The following is a 17,956-nucleotide window of genomic DNA, read 5'->3' on the forward strand; positions in this document are numbered from 1 at the left end:
TGCTATTCATTAGGTGCCTACAGATGTGTATTTTCAGGACCTGCCTTCTTCCTGTGAGAGAAAATTCCTTTAACTGCTTTTAATGCTGAAATTTAAATAGTTGTAACTTATCCTGGGACCTACTAGTGAAGGGCAGGTAATAAATTTAATAATAGTGTTAACTATTATCATTACTTATAATGCAAACATAACCAGGAAGACCTTCTAAAGGATTCCCACACTACTCAATGCATGTGAGGCAAGAGTTCACCTATATTAACAGACCTTAACATGCTGTCTAAACTCACCCAAGTGAAATGCACTGTGTTAGTTCCAGACAGCAGCCTGAGCCAAAATTCTAAGCATGTTTACTCTGAAGTCCTACTGGGACTTGCTGCATGATAACTATACACTTTACTAGTCTACTCTAGAATGTGCATCTTACATGAGGAATTTTAAGGCATCTTTTTTTTTATTTAATTCAAAATTACAAAAATGCTAAGAACAAGAGCTGACTGGTAGCAGACAAAGAGGTCTCGGCAAAGTTTGCCACCAAGACAGCTGCATTTTTTATAAAATCAAACAGAGCTTAGATGAGTGTTTGAGGCCGCGATAGGTAGACTGCTCTTTCTTTGACTCTTGCTCCCTGAATTCCGGTTGGCTGATTATATGAACCGCTTCCACGGCCCTTTTCTTTTGCACCCTGTGCAAAATAATTCGGTAGATCCCAGTTACTGAGCTGTGGGAAGCTCTCCCGCGGTTGTTCTGAATGTGCTCCTCCGTGATCCCCAAATTGTTCAAGATTTTTTTCACTTCGGCGTCTTCCTCTCCGAGTGTTCCACTCCCCGACAAGTACTTTGGATCCAGTTTGAAAGGTTCCAGGGGCTTCGGATACTCCACTCCTTTCATCCATTCGCTGTTCATAATGTACTCAATGGAATAGCGTTCCGATGGTACTGGCTGCAGGATTCCCCGAATCAGCTTCTGGCAAGGTTCCGAGAGGAACGGCGGCAGGACATACACACCCTCGAGGATAGTCTTCTTCAGTTTGCCCACTGTGTCTGCTCGAAAAGGCATCATCCCCGTCATCATAAAATACAGAAGAATTCCGAGTGCCCAGATATCCACATATGCCCCAACGTAGCTTTCGTCCCTGAAGAGCTCTGGGGCAGCGTAAGGAGGGGATCCGCAAAAAGTGTTCAGTGTTTCCTCTTTCTTACTTATTGTGCTGAATCCAAAATCCCCCACTTTCACACAGGTGTTACTGGTGTAAAATACGTTTTCAGCTTTTAGGTCCCGGTGAATTATGTTACTCTCATGCTGCAGAACAAAGAATAAAAATTAATGTTTAGCTTTCATAAATGTTTTCCACTGTGCTGCAAATGGAAACGTGAAAGTCTTTTAAAATAAGAACGGTTAGTCTTTTAAAAGCAAAGTATATTTTAGCTAGTCTTTTGTACAAAACCACCAGCAGGGCTGTAGCCGCAGATGAGGAAAAGGAAGGAATGGACCACTGAAAGTTATTCCAAGCCTCTACCTTGAATGTTTAGCTTTCATTTAACCCTTCTTCCCCTGCCTCCCACATCCCAATAATTTTATAGCCATTTTGTTTGTGGAGACATGCAGAAAAGGACAAAGGCAGCATTCTGCCCAGTTGCCCTCTAAATATTAATACAATTAAGCAGTTATGAGCTCTTTATCAAGCTACCTGTATGTTCTTACTATTCTGTAATGAATCCCCTCCCACATAGGATCCTCATCACAACATTTCTGGCTATAGGCCTGAAAAATCAGAGCTGTTAAATAGCCCCTGAACACATTACAGCAGAGCTTACACAGGCACACAAACTGCTTGCACTCCCATGGTGGTCACGTGTTTCCAGCAAAAGATATTCCACACAAAACGTACCTCAAGCTGCAGAAAAGCACCCAAAGCAAATGTTTGTTCAAACGTAGGCACACTAAGCTGGAGCCACTTGCCATGTGGACATAATACTCTTTTATTGCTCCTAACAGACTGGTGGATATCTCAAACTAATCCTGCTTCTCTTTAAAGTGGGACACACACAGGGAAATGCAGAGCTGCTGAAGGGACCAAAATAATGAACTTACCATGTGCTTAAGAGCAGACACAATCTGGGAGAAGATGTGCTTACTCTCCACTTCCAATAATTTCCCCTCTGTCGTGATTTTCGCAAATAGCTCCCCTCCACTGGCATATTCCATCACCAGGTGCAGCTTGGAGAGTGTCTCCATGACCTCATAAAGCCTGATGATGTTTGGGTGGTGCAGCTTCTCCATGCTGGAAATCTCGCGGGAGAGTAATCTCTGCGTCTTCTGGTCTAATTTCGTCTTGTCCAAAATCTTAATGGCTACCTTTTCTGGAATGACAGTGGTTTGATTTCATAGGGTTAGCAAGGGCAGCTGATAACATGCTTAAGAAAGGAAGAAAAGTAATATGAACAGCCTTGATCCAGCAAGCTCATGACTATCAGTTGCAACTTGCAGGAGATCGTCAGAGCCTCAGGCAGATGGCCTTCCCATCGAGCTACCTAAGATCCTTTTAACTGGAAATAGCACCAGCTAAATCTGGGACTGGTTCTGCTCTGGAAGGTTCTGCTCTGCCACTGAGCTATGTCCCCTCCTTCTGCTCCATCTTGTATAATTGCATCTTAAAACAAAATTCCCATAACAGTTGGCATTGATGTAACGTACTCACCTATTAAAAGAGGAGGAACATAGGCAGCTGTTTTGTTACTGCACAGCACCCTGGGTTCTGTTTGGATGAAGGGTGCTTTAGAAATGTTGATAATAAGTATACTCGGTAAGCACAGTTGTTCATCTAGCCCCGTTGTTCATCTAGCCCCGTAAATTAACTGGCAGAACGTCTTCAGTGCCCAAGGGGATGTTCACATTACCACATTACAGTGCAGTGACGTGGTTTGTGCTGGCAGATACAGTGGTACCTCAGGTTACATACGCTTCAGGTTACAGACGCCGCTAACCCAGAAATATTACCTCGGGTTAAGAACTTTGCTTCAGGATGAGAACAGAAATCGTGCGGCGCCAGCGCAAGATCCCATTAGCTAAAGTGGTGCTTCAGGTTGAGAACAGTTTCAGGTTAAGAACGGATCCCCGGAACGAATTAAGTACTTAACCCGATGTACCACTGTAATTAGGTTTCTTCCATGCTCAGTTCAGGGGCTTGTCCCCACTTCCACTTGTCCTTTTTGACTTGCCCTTTCCCCCTTGCCCCACTCCTTTCCCCCAAGAAAACCCACTCTTTAGCTCTAAATCTGAGCAAATGTTAATCTGGAGAAAACCTGAATTGCCTTATGATTGAGTGCTAAAAAGCAGTTTCCCCCAGGGGCTGTGAGGAGTTGTGTAAGAAATTTATGCATACTAACCAGGCTTTGAAACTGAAACTGAAACTTTGCTCAATATGGCAAGAACCATGCAGAGCAGCCATCAAATCCTCTAGCAGGCCTTGGACTCCACATATGCACAACTGTAAGGGACCCTAAGCAGCCTCTCTGTGTCACAGGCCAAAAGGGATCTGCATTCCACTATTTGTTTTATTTTTTGCTGTGATGAGGCAGCTGTATTTAAACATGACTTAATAAAGGAACTTGAATGGAATATAGAATCCACATTGTTTGTAACAGAACTGAGCTGTGTTGTGTTGTTTTTCTGATACACAGCAGTCAGACTACCATTCCTATCTGTGCAATAAATGCTGGCTGCAGCTGAAGGCTGTTACAGCCCCAAATATCTGGAGGGCGCTAGGTTGGCGAAGGCTGTATTCAACTCTACTGTTGCTGCAACCCAACACACACTTACTGGCGAGCAGGACACACTGAGCACAGTGGTGTTCACTTTCAAGTAAATATGTATAGGATTGCATTGCGAACCAGGTTTCCACTGCAGCAAACATGGTCACTGTTGCAAATGAAACAGACTACAGCCCGTTTCCGAGAGACCGTGAGTATCTTCACCCCACAAGAGAGACTGAGCTACACCCCCACCTTTCCCAAGAAGCTCAGGGTAGCACATATAGGCGTTATTCCCCTCCAATAAACAATAAAACAGCAACACAAAATTATTAAATATCCCCCAAGTGCAACTGCTGTTAAGAAAGCTTCAAAGGCACTGCAAGATGTTTGTGTTTTGTAAATTTAAAACACTATCCTCACCACAAACTACAGAAGAGAAAAAACAAAGGCCAAGCAACACAGTGGGAAACAAAAGGCCTTTTCTCATTCTTTTCAAGCACAATATTTACAGAAAAAAGAGGGTAGAAGGAAAAAAGGTTCCAAGGCTAGGCAAGACCAAAAGAAGTAACAAATCAGATTTTGCACTTCATCCATGGCCCAGATTTCACCTCACCGCATTTTGCTTCTGCAGCCTTGGTTCTGCACTTTGTTTTAAGAAGTTTAGGGAGGAGAGATCAGGTCATCCTGAGAATCCAGCTAGCCAGACACTTTTAGAAGGAAAGGTTGCTATAACCTTGTCTGTGCCATCAGTGACAAGAGTCTCTCTAATCCTAGCTGCTGATGCAACTGTTTGAAACACAGCTTGCAATTGGCACGCCAGGTATCATCTGGAAAAGGAGCCAAACACTAGGATGTTCTTTTGTTGCACATGCAGGAACACAGAATTCAGGCATGCGCATGGGTGGAGCTTCAGCTATTGATACGGTTTTTTAGCAGAGAGATACAGGATTCCCTCTTATTACTATTATTTGTTAAATTAGCATGCCACTTTTCATCCAAAGATCACAGGGCAGTTTACTACATAAAAATACAAACGAGAACTAAAGCAAACCAATAACTCCTTCCCTCCCACAAACATTTAAAAAGCCATAGAGTGTTAATCAGCCAAAGCCTTAGTTACAGAGAAACGTTTTTGCCTGGCCCCTAAAGATAAGTAACAAAAAGCGTCAGGCAAGCCTCCCCGGGGGGAGCATTCCACAGATGGGGAGCCACTGCAGAAAGGCCTGTTCTCATGTTGCCACCCTCCAAAACACTCATGGAGGAGGCACACAAAGAAGGGCCTCAGGTGATAATTGCAGGTTCTGGGTCAGTTCATATGGGGAGAGGTGGTCTTTGAGGTACAGTGGTACCTCGAATTAAGTACTTAATTCGTTCCGAAGGTCTGTTCTTAACCTGAAACTGTTCTTAACCTGAAGCACCACTTTAGCTAATGGGGCCTCCTACTGCCACTGCGCCGTTGCCGTGTGATTTCTGTTCTCATCCTGAAGCAAAGTTCTTAACCTGAGGTACTATTTCTGGGTTAGCGGAGTGTGTAACCTGAAGCGTGTGTAACCTGAAGTGTATGTAACCCGAGGCACCACTGTACTGCAGTCCCGAGATTTATAGATCAAAACCAGCACTTTGAACTGGGCCCAGAAACTTATTGGCAGCCAGTGTAATACCCTCAAACCAACCACACCAGCTGAAGTTTCCGAAGTATCTTCAGAAGCAGCCCTACATATAACACATTGCAGTAATCTAACACAGAGGTTACTAGAGCACAGACAATGTAAGTTAGTCTATCCCTGTCCAGATAGGGGCACAGCTGGGCCACCAGCCGAAACTGATGTAAGGCACTCCTTGCCACTGAGGCCACCCGACCCTCAAGCAACAGCAAAAGATTCAGAAGTACCCCCAAGCTGCATACACGCTCCTTCAGAAGGAGTGTAACCCCATCCAGATCAGGCAACCTCCCATCCATATGGGTCTAGGGAACCATTCACTAACAGTGTCTCAGTCTAATCTGGATTGAGCTTCAGTTTGTTGGCTCTCAGTCCATTACCAAGGCAAGACAACGGTCCAGCACATCCACTGCTACACCTTCAGATGTAAAGAAGAAGCAGAGCTGTGTGTCATCAGCATATTACTCCAAAGCTCCGGATGACCCCACTTGGTGGTTTCATGCACCATATTTATCTTGGAAGGATAACGAGTCATGTGAAACCCCAAGAAACCAGATCTGAAAGACACACTCTCTGGAGTAGCCCGTTGGAAGACATTAACTGCATTACTTACAGGACTGAAGTCTATACAGTCATACCTTGGATCTTGAATGCCCTGGAACGCGGACGTTTTGGCTCCCAAACTCCACAAACCTAGAAGTGATTGTTCCAGTTTGCAAGCGTTCTTTTGGAACCAGAACATCCGATGGGGCTTCTGTGGCTTCTGATTGGCTGCAGGAGCTTCCTGCAGCCAATCAGAAGCCGTGATTTGGTTTTTGAACGTTTTGGAAGTCGAACGGACTTCCGGAATGGATTCCGTTTGACTTCCAAAGTACGGCTGTACCAGCAAATAATTTATCTTATTCCTTTCACCAGGTAAATTTCCCCTGTATATCCTACTGTTGTAACTGCTAACACTGCAAAGTTAGTACACCCCCCCCCCGCTCTGCTCCTAAGAAATAACACTGCAATAATTACAAGTTCATTTAATTATAATTCAGCAATTGAGCTGGAATTTCCATCGCTACATTCTTCTGCAGGCAACACCTCGGCTCCCGTTTTGAAATGCTCAAGTGCTCTCTTTAATCCTTGCTGTATAAAGCACACCTGCACTCTTCCTTCTGTTGCCATTGCCCCATGAATCTAGGCCCCAGGAGGTGAAGGTCTGGGATCACAGGATGGGGTGGGGGAGGGGGGGTTTCAATTAATCTGATGTGAGCAAGGAGAGACTTTCTACAGGCACACAAACATGGTATCAGCAGGAATTGCAAATACAGAGAAAGCGACACACACACACACACGGGCAAAAATTTAAACACTAAAGAGCTTCAGTGTGACTTAAACTCAGCAAGGGAGATAACAAATACAGCAGAGTCAGAAGACCCCCCCCCAGGCACGTTTTGGATAAAGAACAACTGATAATAGTGCTCGCATCCAAATTCTGGGAGCAGGAAGGCACTTATGCAGATAAAAACCGTATAAATCACAGAGATGGAAGGGACATGTGGCCTTCCTGACGTTGTTGTTGGACTCTGGCTTCCATCATCCCCAGTCACCATGGCCGGTGGTCAGGGAATGATGGGAGTTGTAGTCCAACAACAGCATCAGAAAGGCCACAGGTTTCCCACCCAGATTTATAGTACCATCAGCAGATGGTACTCATTTCTATAATGCTTGGCCTGTGATCTAGAAACGGAAAGAAAGGTTAGTGGGAGCAGTGGGGATGGGATTTGTGTACGCAGGAGAGAATGAATGCATGATGAAGGGGAAGGGGAGGGGGGCAGGAGGGCTGTTCTGACCCACTTCTGGCTTCAGCCCGGCTCACTTTGGGCTCTGCCCTTGTCCACCACCAGCTTAAAGCTCCTAATTTCTCCCACCCACCCACCTAGGGGAAATTGACATAAACTTCTAAAGGGGCTGCCCAGTCCTCTTCTAAAATAACCAACGCTCCTTGGTATCATCATGAATACTGAATGGAATAGTCATTCCTGACAAAAACAACATGTCCTGGAAAACAGGTAGAGGAGGAGGGGAAGTCTCCCATCTTAGCTGTTCTCTGTCCCAAGAGGGTGTTCAGAAGCACGCTCAAAAGCGCAGCGAACTCACTTTTAACTCTCTGGTCTTGGCATGCAAGGCAGATGGTACAGGAGCCTGAACAAGGAGAGACCAGCTCAGGACATTGCCTTCAATGCTAATGCAAGGGATGGCGTATTACATTGTGCATCCACCCACTGCCCCACTTAGTTATCTGTTCTATGGGTGCTTCCAGACAGGAGCTGAATTTGCAAACCGATCAATGAGATGTTGCAAACAGGTTGCTTTAAAAAAAAAAAAAAAAAAAAAAAAACTTACTGGATTTTCCTCAGGAAAGGATAAATCTGGATGAAATTGGAAGGGAGGGGAAGATATATAGCCTGGCATTTGGATGCCAATGACACGTGGATGCTGTAGGAACAAAAAACCTTACATGTGTCTGCTGCACCAATCCCACAAACACCCATCTGGAAACACCTTGTATATATATCTCTACACAACCGCTTGTTCCACACACCGCAGAGCCTACCTTTGGTCAGAGCATGGATTCCAAGCTTCACTTGGGAGAAGTTCCCACTCCCTATTTCCCCTCTGATGCGGTAAAACCCAATCCTCTTCCCCAGAGTTAACTCTTTAACCACCTTTTCATCCTGGGACATATCCAGAGTCAGTTTCTCCAAAGGCGTCAACCGGCGCTGCCTGCCCTGCTCATCTTCTGCGTAGACCTCGCTCTTTGTATAGTCCTCTGCACTGTCTTCCCGGTTCCATCTAACATACCGGTGGCTCCCTAGACCGCCATTCGCATATCCTGTGGTCATAGTCCAGGGGGCGATCACGTATCCATCGGCTTTAGCGAGCTGCTCTGCAGGAAGACCTCGGTGACACGGATGCAGACATGACAAAGCCCGTGACCATTTAAAACAGAAAGCTAGAGAGGGCTCCAAAACATCGGGCTCGGCACTAAGTCTTATTCGCGGCGTTATCTTCCAGCAAATGCATCACTCCGTTTCGTCCAAATAAAACTTAGGAAGCGAAGACCCAACTTGTATCCACATTTAAGCAGCCATTTCAACAAGGGTCACAATCTGCAGGCTTAATGGAAGATTTGCAATTAAAGGTGTAAACTCTACATCACAAAAGCAAGGAGGGCTGTGCAAAATACAAGGGCATCCTTTTCTCACACTCTCTCTCCAGGCATACAAACAAAGTGCTTGACTCAGCGTCGGCTGCTGCTGCTTTGAATATGTCCAGGTCCCTTTGAACAGCTGACCTCATCAGGCAGGAGATGATCCGATCCTCCCTCCTTGATTCAGGTCCCAGTTCAAGAGCCGAAAGCTGCGATTCTTTCATCGCTATGTTCTTTAGCCGGCAACACTTCTGCTGCGGCTTTGAAGTGTCGGGGTGCTTCCTCGGATCCCTGCTGCAAATAACACACCTGTGCTCTTTGGTGCTGCCATTGTTGGTAGAAGGCTGGCACTGGAGGGTGAAGGCAAAGGCTGTATGCTGACAGAAGAGGAAGACGGGCGATGAAAACACCACCCTTTCTTGAGTAGCACGGAAGTCACAGCGAAGGATTAACGAACTGCAGTTACTTCACCCCTCCTTCTTTGAAGGCTTGAGCCTTCTCACAGATGTAATGTGTTCCTAAGAGGAGGGAGGTACAAAAGAATAAAAATCAGTTAAAGCCTTTGCTTACTGGTTCCAAGCGTTCCCACTGCACAGTCGCTTTTTTTCCCTCTGCTGTTTTAGAAATCATCACCAGTTGCATCCTGCACTTTAACACTACTCCAAGTAATCAGGGAACTTGCTCACTCTCTCCTGTTTCCTCCTCTTAACAAGGCATCAAGAGGTTGCAAGGCTAATCTGTGGATCACCAGCATCCTCCAGCCCATATCAGCAAGCATCTGCTGGAGGAACAGAGCTGCTGTGCTCTCTTCCCTTTCACAAGGGCAGGGAGATAGCTTTACATAACCCATTAAATAATCCTTTCAGCAGCTCAGTCACTTCTTCGTGAGATCCAGAGGTGTACAGAGCCTGGCCCTGGAAATCTTTCAGCTGTGCTTGCTTAACTTCTTAACTATCTTAGTATTCCTATTTCCCCGACACTTACCTACCAAGTTACAATCTCTGTGGCCTTGCGCCATGGCATCTTTCAAGCTTCGTTTCCAAAATAGGCTCCTATTCCAGGGGTGGCTATAATCTGTGTCCCTCCAGTTGTTGTAGACCACAACATCCACCAGCCACAGGCAGCATGGCCATGGATGATTAGAGTTGTAGTCCAGCAACATCTAGGGACGTGGGTGGCGCTGTGGGTTAAACCACAGAGCCTAGGACTTGCCAATCAGAAGGTCGGCGGTTCGAATCCCTGCCATGGGGTGAGCTCCCATTGCTTGGTCCCTGCTCCTGCCAACCTAGCAGTTTGAAAGCACGTCAAAGTGCAAGTAGATAAATAGGTACCACTCCAGCGGGAAGGTAAACGGCGTTTCCGTGTGCTGCTCTGGTTCGCCAGATACGGCTTAGTCATGCTGGCCACATGACCTGGAAGCTGTACGCCGGCTCCCTCGGCCAATAAAGTGAGATGAGCGCCGCAACCCCAGAGTCAACCACGACTGGACCTAATGGTCAGGGGTCCCTTTACCTTTACCAGCAACATCTGGAGGACCACAGATCATAACCAGTTCATGCACTAGACCCAGGGTGAGGAACCTTTGGCCTGCCAGATGTTCCTGAACATCAACTCCCAGCAGCCCCAGGAAGTAATAGCCAATAGCTAAGGGGGATGGGAGTTGGGAGTTCAGCAACATCTGGATGGCCACAGGTCCGTCTCCCCACTCTTGAGCATGACCTTCGCTCCTCCAGACCAACTGCTCATTTTTACTTGTTTGTTTTGTCTGTGAATGAGCACCAAACCCTCTGCTTACTTGAAGAACTTCAACCACTCTCCCTGCCAACTGTCAAGTCTAGAATGTGTTCCCAGAACAGTTATGGGGTTCCACCCATCTCTTTCCCTCTCTCTCTTCTTTCCAGCCTCTCCCTTTTTAGTGGGGCTTTAGTTTGGGGTTTATTTGTAAAAATGTGTTACCCTTAGGCATGGGCAGCCCTTGGCAGTTTAACCCTTAGCCATGGATGCTAATGTAGCCTGCTTAACTCATTTGGTGGGTTTTTCTGAGCAAAGCTAATATATATTTGACTATAGTAAATAGCACACCAGGAGACAATGATATGAGCCCAGATCAATCCTACACTTACAGTTAGCAAAGGTAACAGCAATGCAAAGATCTAAACAAAGCATCTTAAAGATTCCACTTCAAAGACCAAGCAGCTCATCTAATGTTTACCAAGAAGCTCAGATGCAGAGCGTCTTGCTTTTGCATGCACAAGGCCCCAGGATCAATCCCTGGCATCTCCAGGCAAAGCTGGGCAGCTCCCCTGCCTGAAACCCTGGAGAGCAGCTGCCAGTCAGTGTGGATAATGCTGAACCAAACAGCGCCAACTTCATATAAGGCAGCTTCCACATTTCTCAAGGTGAATGAAGTATTTATGTTGGCTTTGTTCTGAGCAATGAGAGTGGTTCCACTGCAAGGAATCAGGAGAAAGCCACAGTGGGTCAAAGGAAGCATCTCTCCAACAGTGGAAGCTCCTGTGATTCTTGTTAAATATCCTCTCCACAGTAGCTGTTTTACTGGGAATTGTCCTGCTGCTCAAGAACCGATTTACAGAATAAACCTTTGGATTACCCTAAGTGCAAAGAGCTAAATTAACTCCATAGAACCCTTACCCTACCAAATGCAAGTAGAGGTCCTTAGTTAAATCTGGGAGAGTAACAAATGAGGCATTTTCTAGAAAGTTTCTCCCACTGATAACTGGAATACCTCCACTGTGGCGGTTGCCCTAGGATGTGTCAAGGAAAGGGTTAAAATGGGTGTGAGGTGATTGGCCAGTGAGAATGCGAGGGGGGAGTAAAAGATAGAGTGGGAGGTTTTGAAAAGTCAGTTGAGGTTTGTCAGTTGGGAGTTGAGGCTTGGGTGTTGGAGAAGGAAGAGGGTGGAATAGGCAGTGGGTTGGTTGAGTTGCATTGTGAAAGAGTGAGAGGAATTGTTAGGGAGTTAGATAGTTGGGAATAATTCAGTTTGAAATTGTAGGAACTAAGATTTAAGAAACGGACAAGAGAGAAATACAGTGGTGCCTCGCAAGACGAAAAGAATCCGTTCCGCGAGTCTCTTCGTCTTGCGGTTTTTTCGTCTTGCGAAGCAAGCCCATTAGCGGCTTAGCGGCTTAGAAAAAGGGGGGGAGGGAAAAAAACCCGCAGGAACTCGCAAGACATTTTCGTCTTGCGAAGCAAGCCCATAGGAAATTCGTTTTGCGAAGCACCTCCAAAACGGAAAACCCTTTCGTCTAGCGGGTTTTCCGTCTTGCAAGGCATTCGTCTTGCGGGGCACCACTTAAACCGAAACCATACGCTTATTCCTGCACTTAAAAATAATCTTGCTATTTGTTTATGTTAACAACTGTCTGGACTCCATGTGTCCCCGTGAGAAGGGGGGGGGGGTGGCAGCGAAGAAAGCAACCGCAGTGGTGGCACAGGGTCAATAGACCGTGAAACGTCCGGGGCCCCTGTGTGATCGCCACATCCACCTTGCTTCACAAGCCACCTCAGCCACCAGCCTGAGAGTTTGGATTGGAAGACCCCTCCCAACCCCCCTGTTACTCTTTGGTGTATCCAACACTTGTACTGTGACATAGTTCTCCAGACAACCTGTTTATTCACCATTCATCCTGAATTGTTCACACAAAGCTTACACAGTGGTTCAAATAGATCCAGTCTTCACTGAGCATTCGTTCTTAATTGTGTACAGGGCAGTCATATGACCAATGAGCAGACGTCCTCATTTGCTTTCGGGTGCTTGCATGCCTTCCGGTTAATATTTTTACCTACTCACACTTTTCAGTGCATCTCCTTGTCACTTTCCTAACCACAAAAGGTCTGGGTTTTTTTTAAAGAAGATTTGTTGCACTAGGGCAACAGAGCGCTTTAATCCACTTTCATCGTGCATAGATCTCTCCCGCAAAAATAATGGCAAGTCTGGAAGGCTCCTCGTCTCCTGCATAGGAAGCAATACTACTTCTGTGAACACACATGGAAGGTTCATGTATATAGCTGTGTACAGATCATAGGAGCCAATTCCTAGGGGCTGAGGCCCTCCCATAAAATATTTGGGCACTGCCATTCAAATGGTAGGGGGTGAGCCCCATCATGTGATTGATTATGTGGGACAGGGCTTACCTGCCCTCCCCAATATTTTATTCACAAACAGATGCACAAACAGATCTTGAAACACTAGCAGATTTACCCTTGTGGAGTTTTGCACAGAGACACACACTCTCTCTTCAAATTGGGGACCATTTTCAGAACAGCAGCATTCAGACAGAAAATCCCATGACTCAATCTCAACAGAATAGTCACTGCATACGGACAAATACAATCAGCCTAAGTAAGGGCTTTATCGGCGATCTGCTTCTCCCCTCCATCCCTGCTCCACCCCCAGGCTATGTAAGGCCTGCTATGACAGCATCATGTGTCCTGCCAATCCCACTATTGCTGCCTTTTATTTATGAAATTTGCCACATCACTGTTAAGACTCTGAAACGCTCGGGACTCTAAGGTTTCTGACAAAGCAAAACCAGACACTCAGCGCCGGCTTTTCTATATATGTGGCGGAGGGGACAGAAATAGCAGAACCAGCTTAGAGGCAGTGCAGCTTAGGACAACAGTGGCAGATGGATATAGCAGAGGAGGAGACGGTTCTGCCCTCCGGCACATTCATTATTCAGATTCTATTTTTGTGTTTCTGCTTCACCACTGATGTTAATCCCGCTGCACACGCCATGTACAATTGTGAAAAGGGCGCATCATGGGCAGGGCAGCATTCGTTCTCACCATTACGTAACCCAAAGACACGCCTGAGCTCCTAACAAAAGATGGTGCAGCAGTTTATCTGACAATGGCAACTTCTAAAATTGCAGACCGTGCTGTGCGACTGAGATTTCAGACACAGCTCGCCTCCTAGGGCTTTGTCTGCTGCATTGGTTTAAGATCTGAAGCAGGGAGGCATGGGAAGCAGCCTCATATACAGCTCAGAACGAGGGCCTTGCCCAGCTGTGCCTGGAAGGGATTGAGCCCAAGATGTTTTGCAGAAGCTCTGCCACTGAGCTACAAGTAAATCCCTTAGCTGACTGCACCAGAAGCTTGGCACATTATTCATGCCCTTTGACTTGTAGGGCTCCTGTTGTAGGTTGCTGCTACTATGCTGCCAAACTCATAGGCACAGAAGTTATGGGGTAAAAAAAAGGTAAAGGAACCCTGGATGGTTAAGTCCAGGCAAGGGTGACTATGGGTTTGCGGCGCTCATCTCACTTTCAGGCCGAGGGAGCCAGCGTTTGTTCACAGGCAGCTTTCCAGGTCATGTGGCCAGCATGACTAAACCGCTTCTGGCACAACGGAACACCGTGACGGAAAGCAGAGCGCACGGAAACGCTGTTTACCTTCCCGCTGCAGCAGTACCTATTTATCTACTTGCACTGGTGTGCTTTCGAACTGCCAGGTTGGCAGGAGCTGGGACAGAGCAACGGGAGCTCTCCCTGTCGCAGAGATTTGAACCGCTGATCGGCAAGCCCAAGAGATCCAGTGGTTTAGACCACAGCGCATGTCCCTTCTTCATGCAGCACAAAGCTAAACTATGGAAGTCACTCCCCGCAGGAGGCAGTGATGACTACCAACTTGGATGATTCTGAAACAGATTAGAGAATTTCACAGAGGATAAGGGCATCAATCAGGCCTGTGCAGACCTTGTCTGATGAATGGGGTGGGAGTGTTGTCCATGAGATGCACCACCTAATCCAGGGGTCAGCAAACTTTTTCAGCAGGGGGCCAGTCCACTGTCACTCAGACCTTGTGGGTGGCCGGACTATATTTTGGAAAAAAAATTGAACAAATTCTTACGCCCCACAAATAACCTAGAGATGCATTTTAAATAAAAGGGCACATTCTACTCATGTAAAAACATGCTGATTCCCAGACCATCCGCGGGCTGGATTTAGAGAGCGATGGGGCTGAATCCGGGCCTTAGTTTGCCTACCCATGACCTAATCTGACCTGACGCGACACACTAGTAAGCAGTAACGCAGGTCCAGATTTTACTGTCGCAGCCTTGCAGTGCATATGGACAAACATGGCAGTTTCACTCATTACGTACCCAGTCAACTGAGAGGTGCAGGGTATTTTTGACATGGCAGTACATCCAGCAAGCCCCTGCCAGCTCCCCCAGCCTGTTTAGCCCTCTGCGGCCTGGGGCAAGTTTACCAAGCTGCCCCTGCCTCTGCATGCTAGACATAATGGTTCTGTCAAAGGCAGTAATACTTCTGAATGCCCATTGCTGGAAACTGCAGGAGGGGAGAGCGCACCTGAGTTCAGGTTCCTCACAGGCATCTGGTTGGCCACTGTGAGAACAGGATGCTCGACAAGATGGGCCTTTGGCCTGATCCAGCAGGCTTGTCCTAGCGCTCTTTTTACATCCCTAAATGTGCTACAACAAAACTTGTTTCATTTAAGCCAATTTCTCTGGGTAACTCCAAAGTTCCACCATTATGAGAAAAAAACAACACCCTCCTCTTCACGCCATGCGCAAAACTCTTTCCTGTTCCCTCTTTTCATAATTGTTCTAAACCAAACAGTCACAAATGTTTTAGCCTCTCTCTGTCATAAGGAAGTTGCTCTTGCCCTTGTTCATTTTTGTTTGATATTTACAGAGTTCTCTTTTCTAGAAGCGAGTGATATTTTAGTTCGGAATATGAACCTCCGCAACTTTTAATGCTCTCCTTCAGTCCAAAGAGAGTATTGACGCTCTACAATATCTTCTCTAGCTTGAAATGCAATCTTCACGACGTGCTTCCTTCCCATGGGCCTGGGGGCCGAATCCAGCCCAATCACCTTCTAAATCCAGCCTGCAGATGGTCTGGGAATCAGCGTGTTTTTACATGAGTAGAATGTGTCTTTTTATTTGAAATGTATCTCTGAGTTATTTGTGGGGCCTGCCTGGTGTTTTTACATGAGTAGAATGTGTGCTTTTATTTGAAATGTATCTCTGAGTTATTTGTGGGGCATAGGAATTCATTCATCTTTTTTTCAAAATATAGTCTGGCCTCCCACAAGGTCTGAGGGACAGTGGAATGGCCCCCTGCTGAAAATGTTTGCTGACCCCTGTTCTAACCGTTCTCACTAGAAGCATCTCTCTTTCCTGGTGACTGCTGCAATTTAGTGTGCCAGGGAGCCTGGGTATGTGATTTTCTTAGGGTACCCAAGTCCCCAATAGGGGCATTGGGCATCATGGAAATCACATTTCCCAGGCTCCCTGGCACACTAAGGCAGTGGTTGTAGCAATGTTCCAGCAGTTAGCAGGCTGGCTTCCAACAACTTCTCTGCCACTGCTTCCAGACCGAAAGATGTCAAACAGGCCAGAGGGTCTCATGGGTGCAGTCTAGGGAAGTTTTCGGAACCCATCACACTTCTGGAAACATTGGGATCCCAATGAGGTTTGATTTGGGCTCACAATAATTTCCCCTGTTTATTTCCATACAGTGGTACTTCAGGTTACATACACTTCAGGTTACAGACTCTGCTAATCCAGAAATAGTGCTTCAGGTTAAGAACTGTGCTTCAGGATGAGAACAGAAATTGTGCTCCGGTGGCGCGGTGGCAGCAGGAGGCCCCATTAGCTAAAGTGGTGCTTTAGGTTAAGAACAGTTTCAGGTTAAGAACGGACCTCCGGAACGAATTAAGTACTTAACCCAAGGTACCACTGTATTTAGAAAACAGCTTAAATTGAGCTGGTTTTCTAAATGAATAAATATACACGGAAAATTATTCGGAGCCCAGAACTGGTCCATCACTGCATACACATAATGCAGACTACCTCAAGAAAACTGAGCTTGCCTCTCATTCATTTTTAAACTCACCCAGCGATAAAAACACCGCCAAAGAAAAATAGTCAGCAGTGGGGCAATCCGCACACCAATTACCAAAGCACCAGCGACAACCCTTTGACAGGCTCTTAAATCTCTGAATGCAGTTGGCAAGACTGGCTTTTAAACAGCCTGCTACAGTAATTCCAGTTTTCACTGCTTTCAACTCAAGAAGATGCAACTGTGTGTGTTTTAACACAAAGTGAAACTGCAATTACTAGGAGTGTTTTTCTTCGTCTGCTGAAGAGGTATAAAGTTCAGAGCAGCCTTTGAAGTAGCCTTTCATGCAGTCAGCGATGGTTACAGTCCAAAATGTGGAAGAGACTGGGGCACCAGGTTGGGGGAGACAGGTTTGGAGGACCAGTAGCTCTGTTTGGAAGAGAACTCAGCCAAGTTGGATCCCCGAAGCAACCCTGCTTCCCCAGCTTTTTGATGTCAGGGATGATGGGAGACGTTCCAAGAGCATTTGGAGGTCACTCCATTGGCTATCCCTGCTCTAACCATACCAGCTCTAACCTACCCTAGGCTAACTTTACCCTAACTCGCAGTGTGGTGCTAAATCACTGATCCAAGCAAAATTTCCATTGTTTTTTTAAAAAGGTTAAATCCTAAGCTAGCTTTTAAAAAAAGGGGAGAATTTTATTTGATTTTCAAAGCCTACAACCCAGAAAGTCTGCAAAACTATGACCTCCTTTCATCTAAATATTTTAGCTACTCTACATGATAAAAAACAACCAGGTGCGACCTACCTAGCATTTGAGCCTCTCATGACTGTATCTCATTACTTTTCCAGATTTTTGGTTTATCAAAGCCTTTGATGAGATTTATTCGATTCCTTTGAAATGCAGAGTTCACGCCCACATCAGTGTGGGTTCCAATAAAACAGAATACATCTTAACATTGCCTCCCTTCAGGATCGCCTTTAGTCTTTTGAAATTACTTTTGCTAATCATCCTCATGAAATATTGCAAATATAATTTTTCGCTCCCTCTGCTTGCCAGCCTTCCTCAGTAGTGAGAAAGCCCAGCTCTGTACAGTGGACCCTCTGGATACGAATTAAATTCATTTCGGGGGTCCGTACTTAACCTGAAAAGTCCGTAACTGGAGGTGCTGCTTCTGTGCATGCACGTGGCACAATAGAGTGCTTCTGTGCATGTGTGCGGTGCGCAGAGCGCTTCTGCGCATGGCAAAACCCAAAAGTATACACTTCCGGGTTTGCCATGTTCGCAATGCAAAAGGTACGTATCCAGAGCAGTATGTAACTCGAGGGTCCACTGTACTTACAAGGTTCATTTAGCAGAGGGAGTACTGGAGGGTTTGGGCCCATCTGCACTATGCATTTAAAGCAGCATTGCACCACTTTAGACAGTCATGGCTTCCCCCAAATTATCCTAGGAACTGTAGCTTGTTAAGAATGCTGAGAATTGTTAGAACACTCCCCCACCCCTCTTT

The 17,956-nt window shown here is 46.1% G+C and overlaps 1 protein-coding gene across 8 annotated transcripts in view; it reads right to left on the reverse strand.

Annotated features, from left to right (window-relative positions):
• Positions 1 to 409: 409 nt before the first annotated feature.
• The window catches only part of NIM1K (NIM1 serine/threonine protein kinase), a 31,028-nt gene continuing 13,481 nt past the window's right edge, over positions 410 to 17,956 (reverse strand). For 5 of the 8 annotated variants that reach the window (XM_081881573.1, XM_081881572.1, XM_081881571.1 and 2 more), the window contains exons 2-4: positions 8,016 to 9,130; positions 2,092 to 2,360; positions 410 to 1,299 (exon numbers count right to left, since the gene is read on the reverse strand). In XM_081881573.1, the coding sequence (XP_081737699.1) occupies positions 550 to 1,299; positions 2,092 to 2,360; positions 8,016 to 8,304 (1,308 nt within the window). In that variant the 5' untranslated portion in view covers positions 8,305 to 9,130 and the 3' untranslated portion in view covers positions 410 to 549. Of the gene's footprint in view, positions 1,300 to 2,091; positions 2,361 to 8,015; positions 9,131 to 11,269; positions 11,658 to 17,253; positions 17,727 to 17,956 lie in introns of those variants that run through there. The other 3 variants (XM_081881576.1, XM_081881574.1, XM_081881570.1) reach the window with 3 other exon arrangements.

The sequence above is a fragment of the Podarcis erhardii genome (assembly GCF_964252035.2).
Source record: "Podarcis erhardii genome assembly, chromosome: 11".
In the NCBI taxonomy this organism is placed as follows: domain Eukaryota; kingdom Metazoa; phylum Chordata; class Lepidosauria; order Squamata; family Lacertidae; genus Podarcis; species Podarcis erhardii.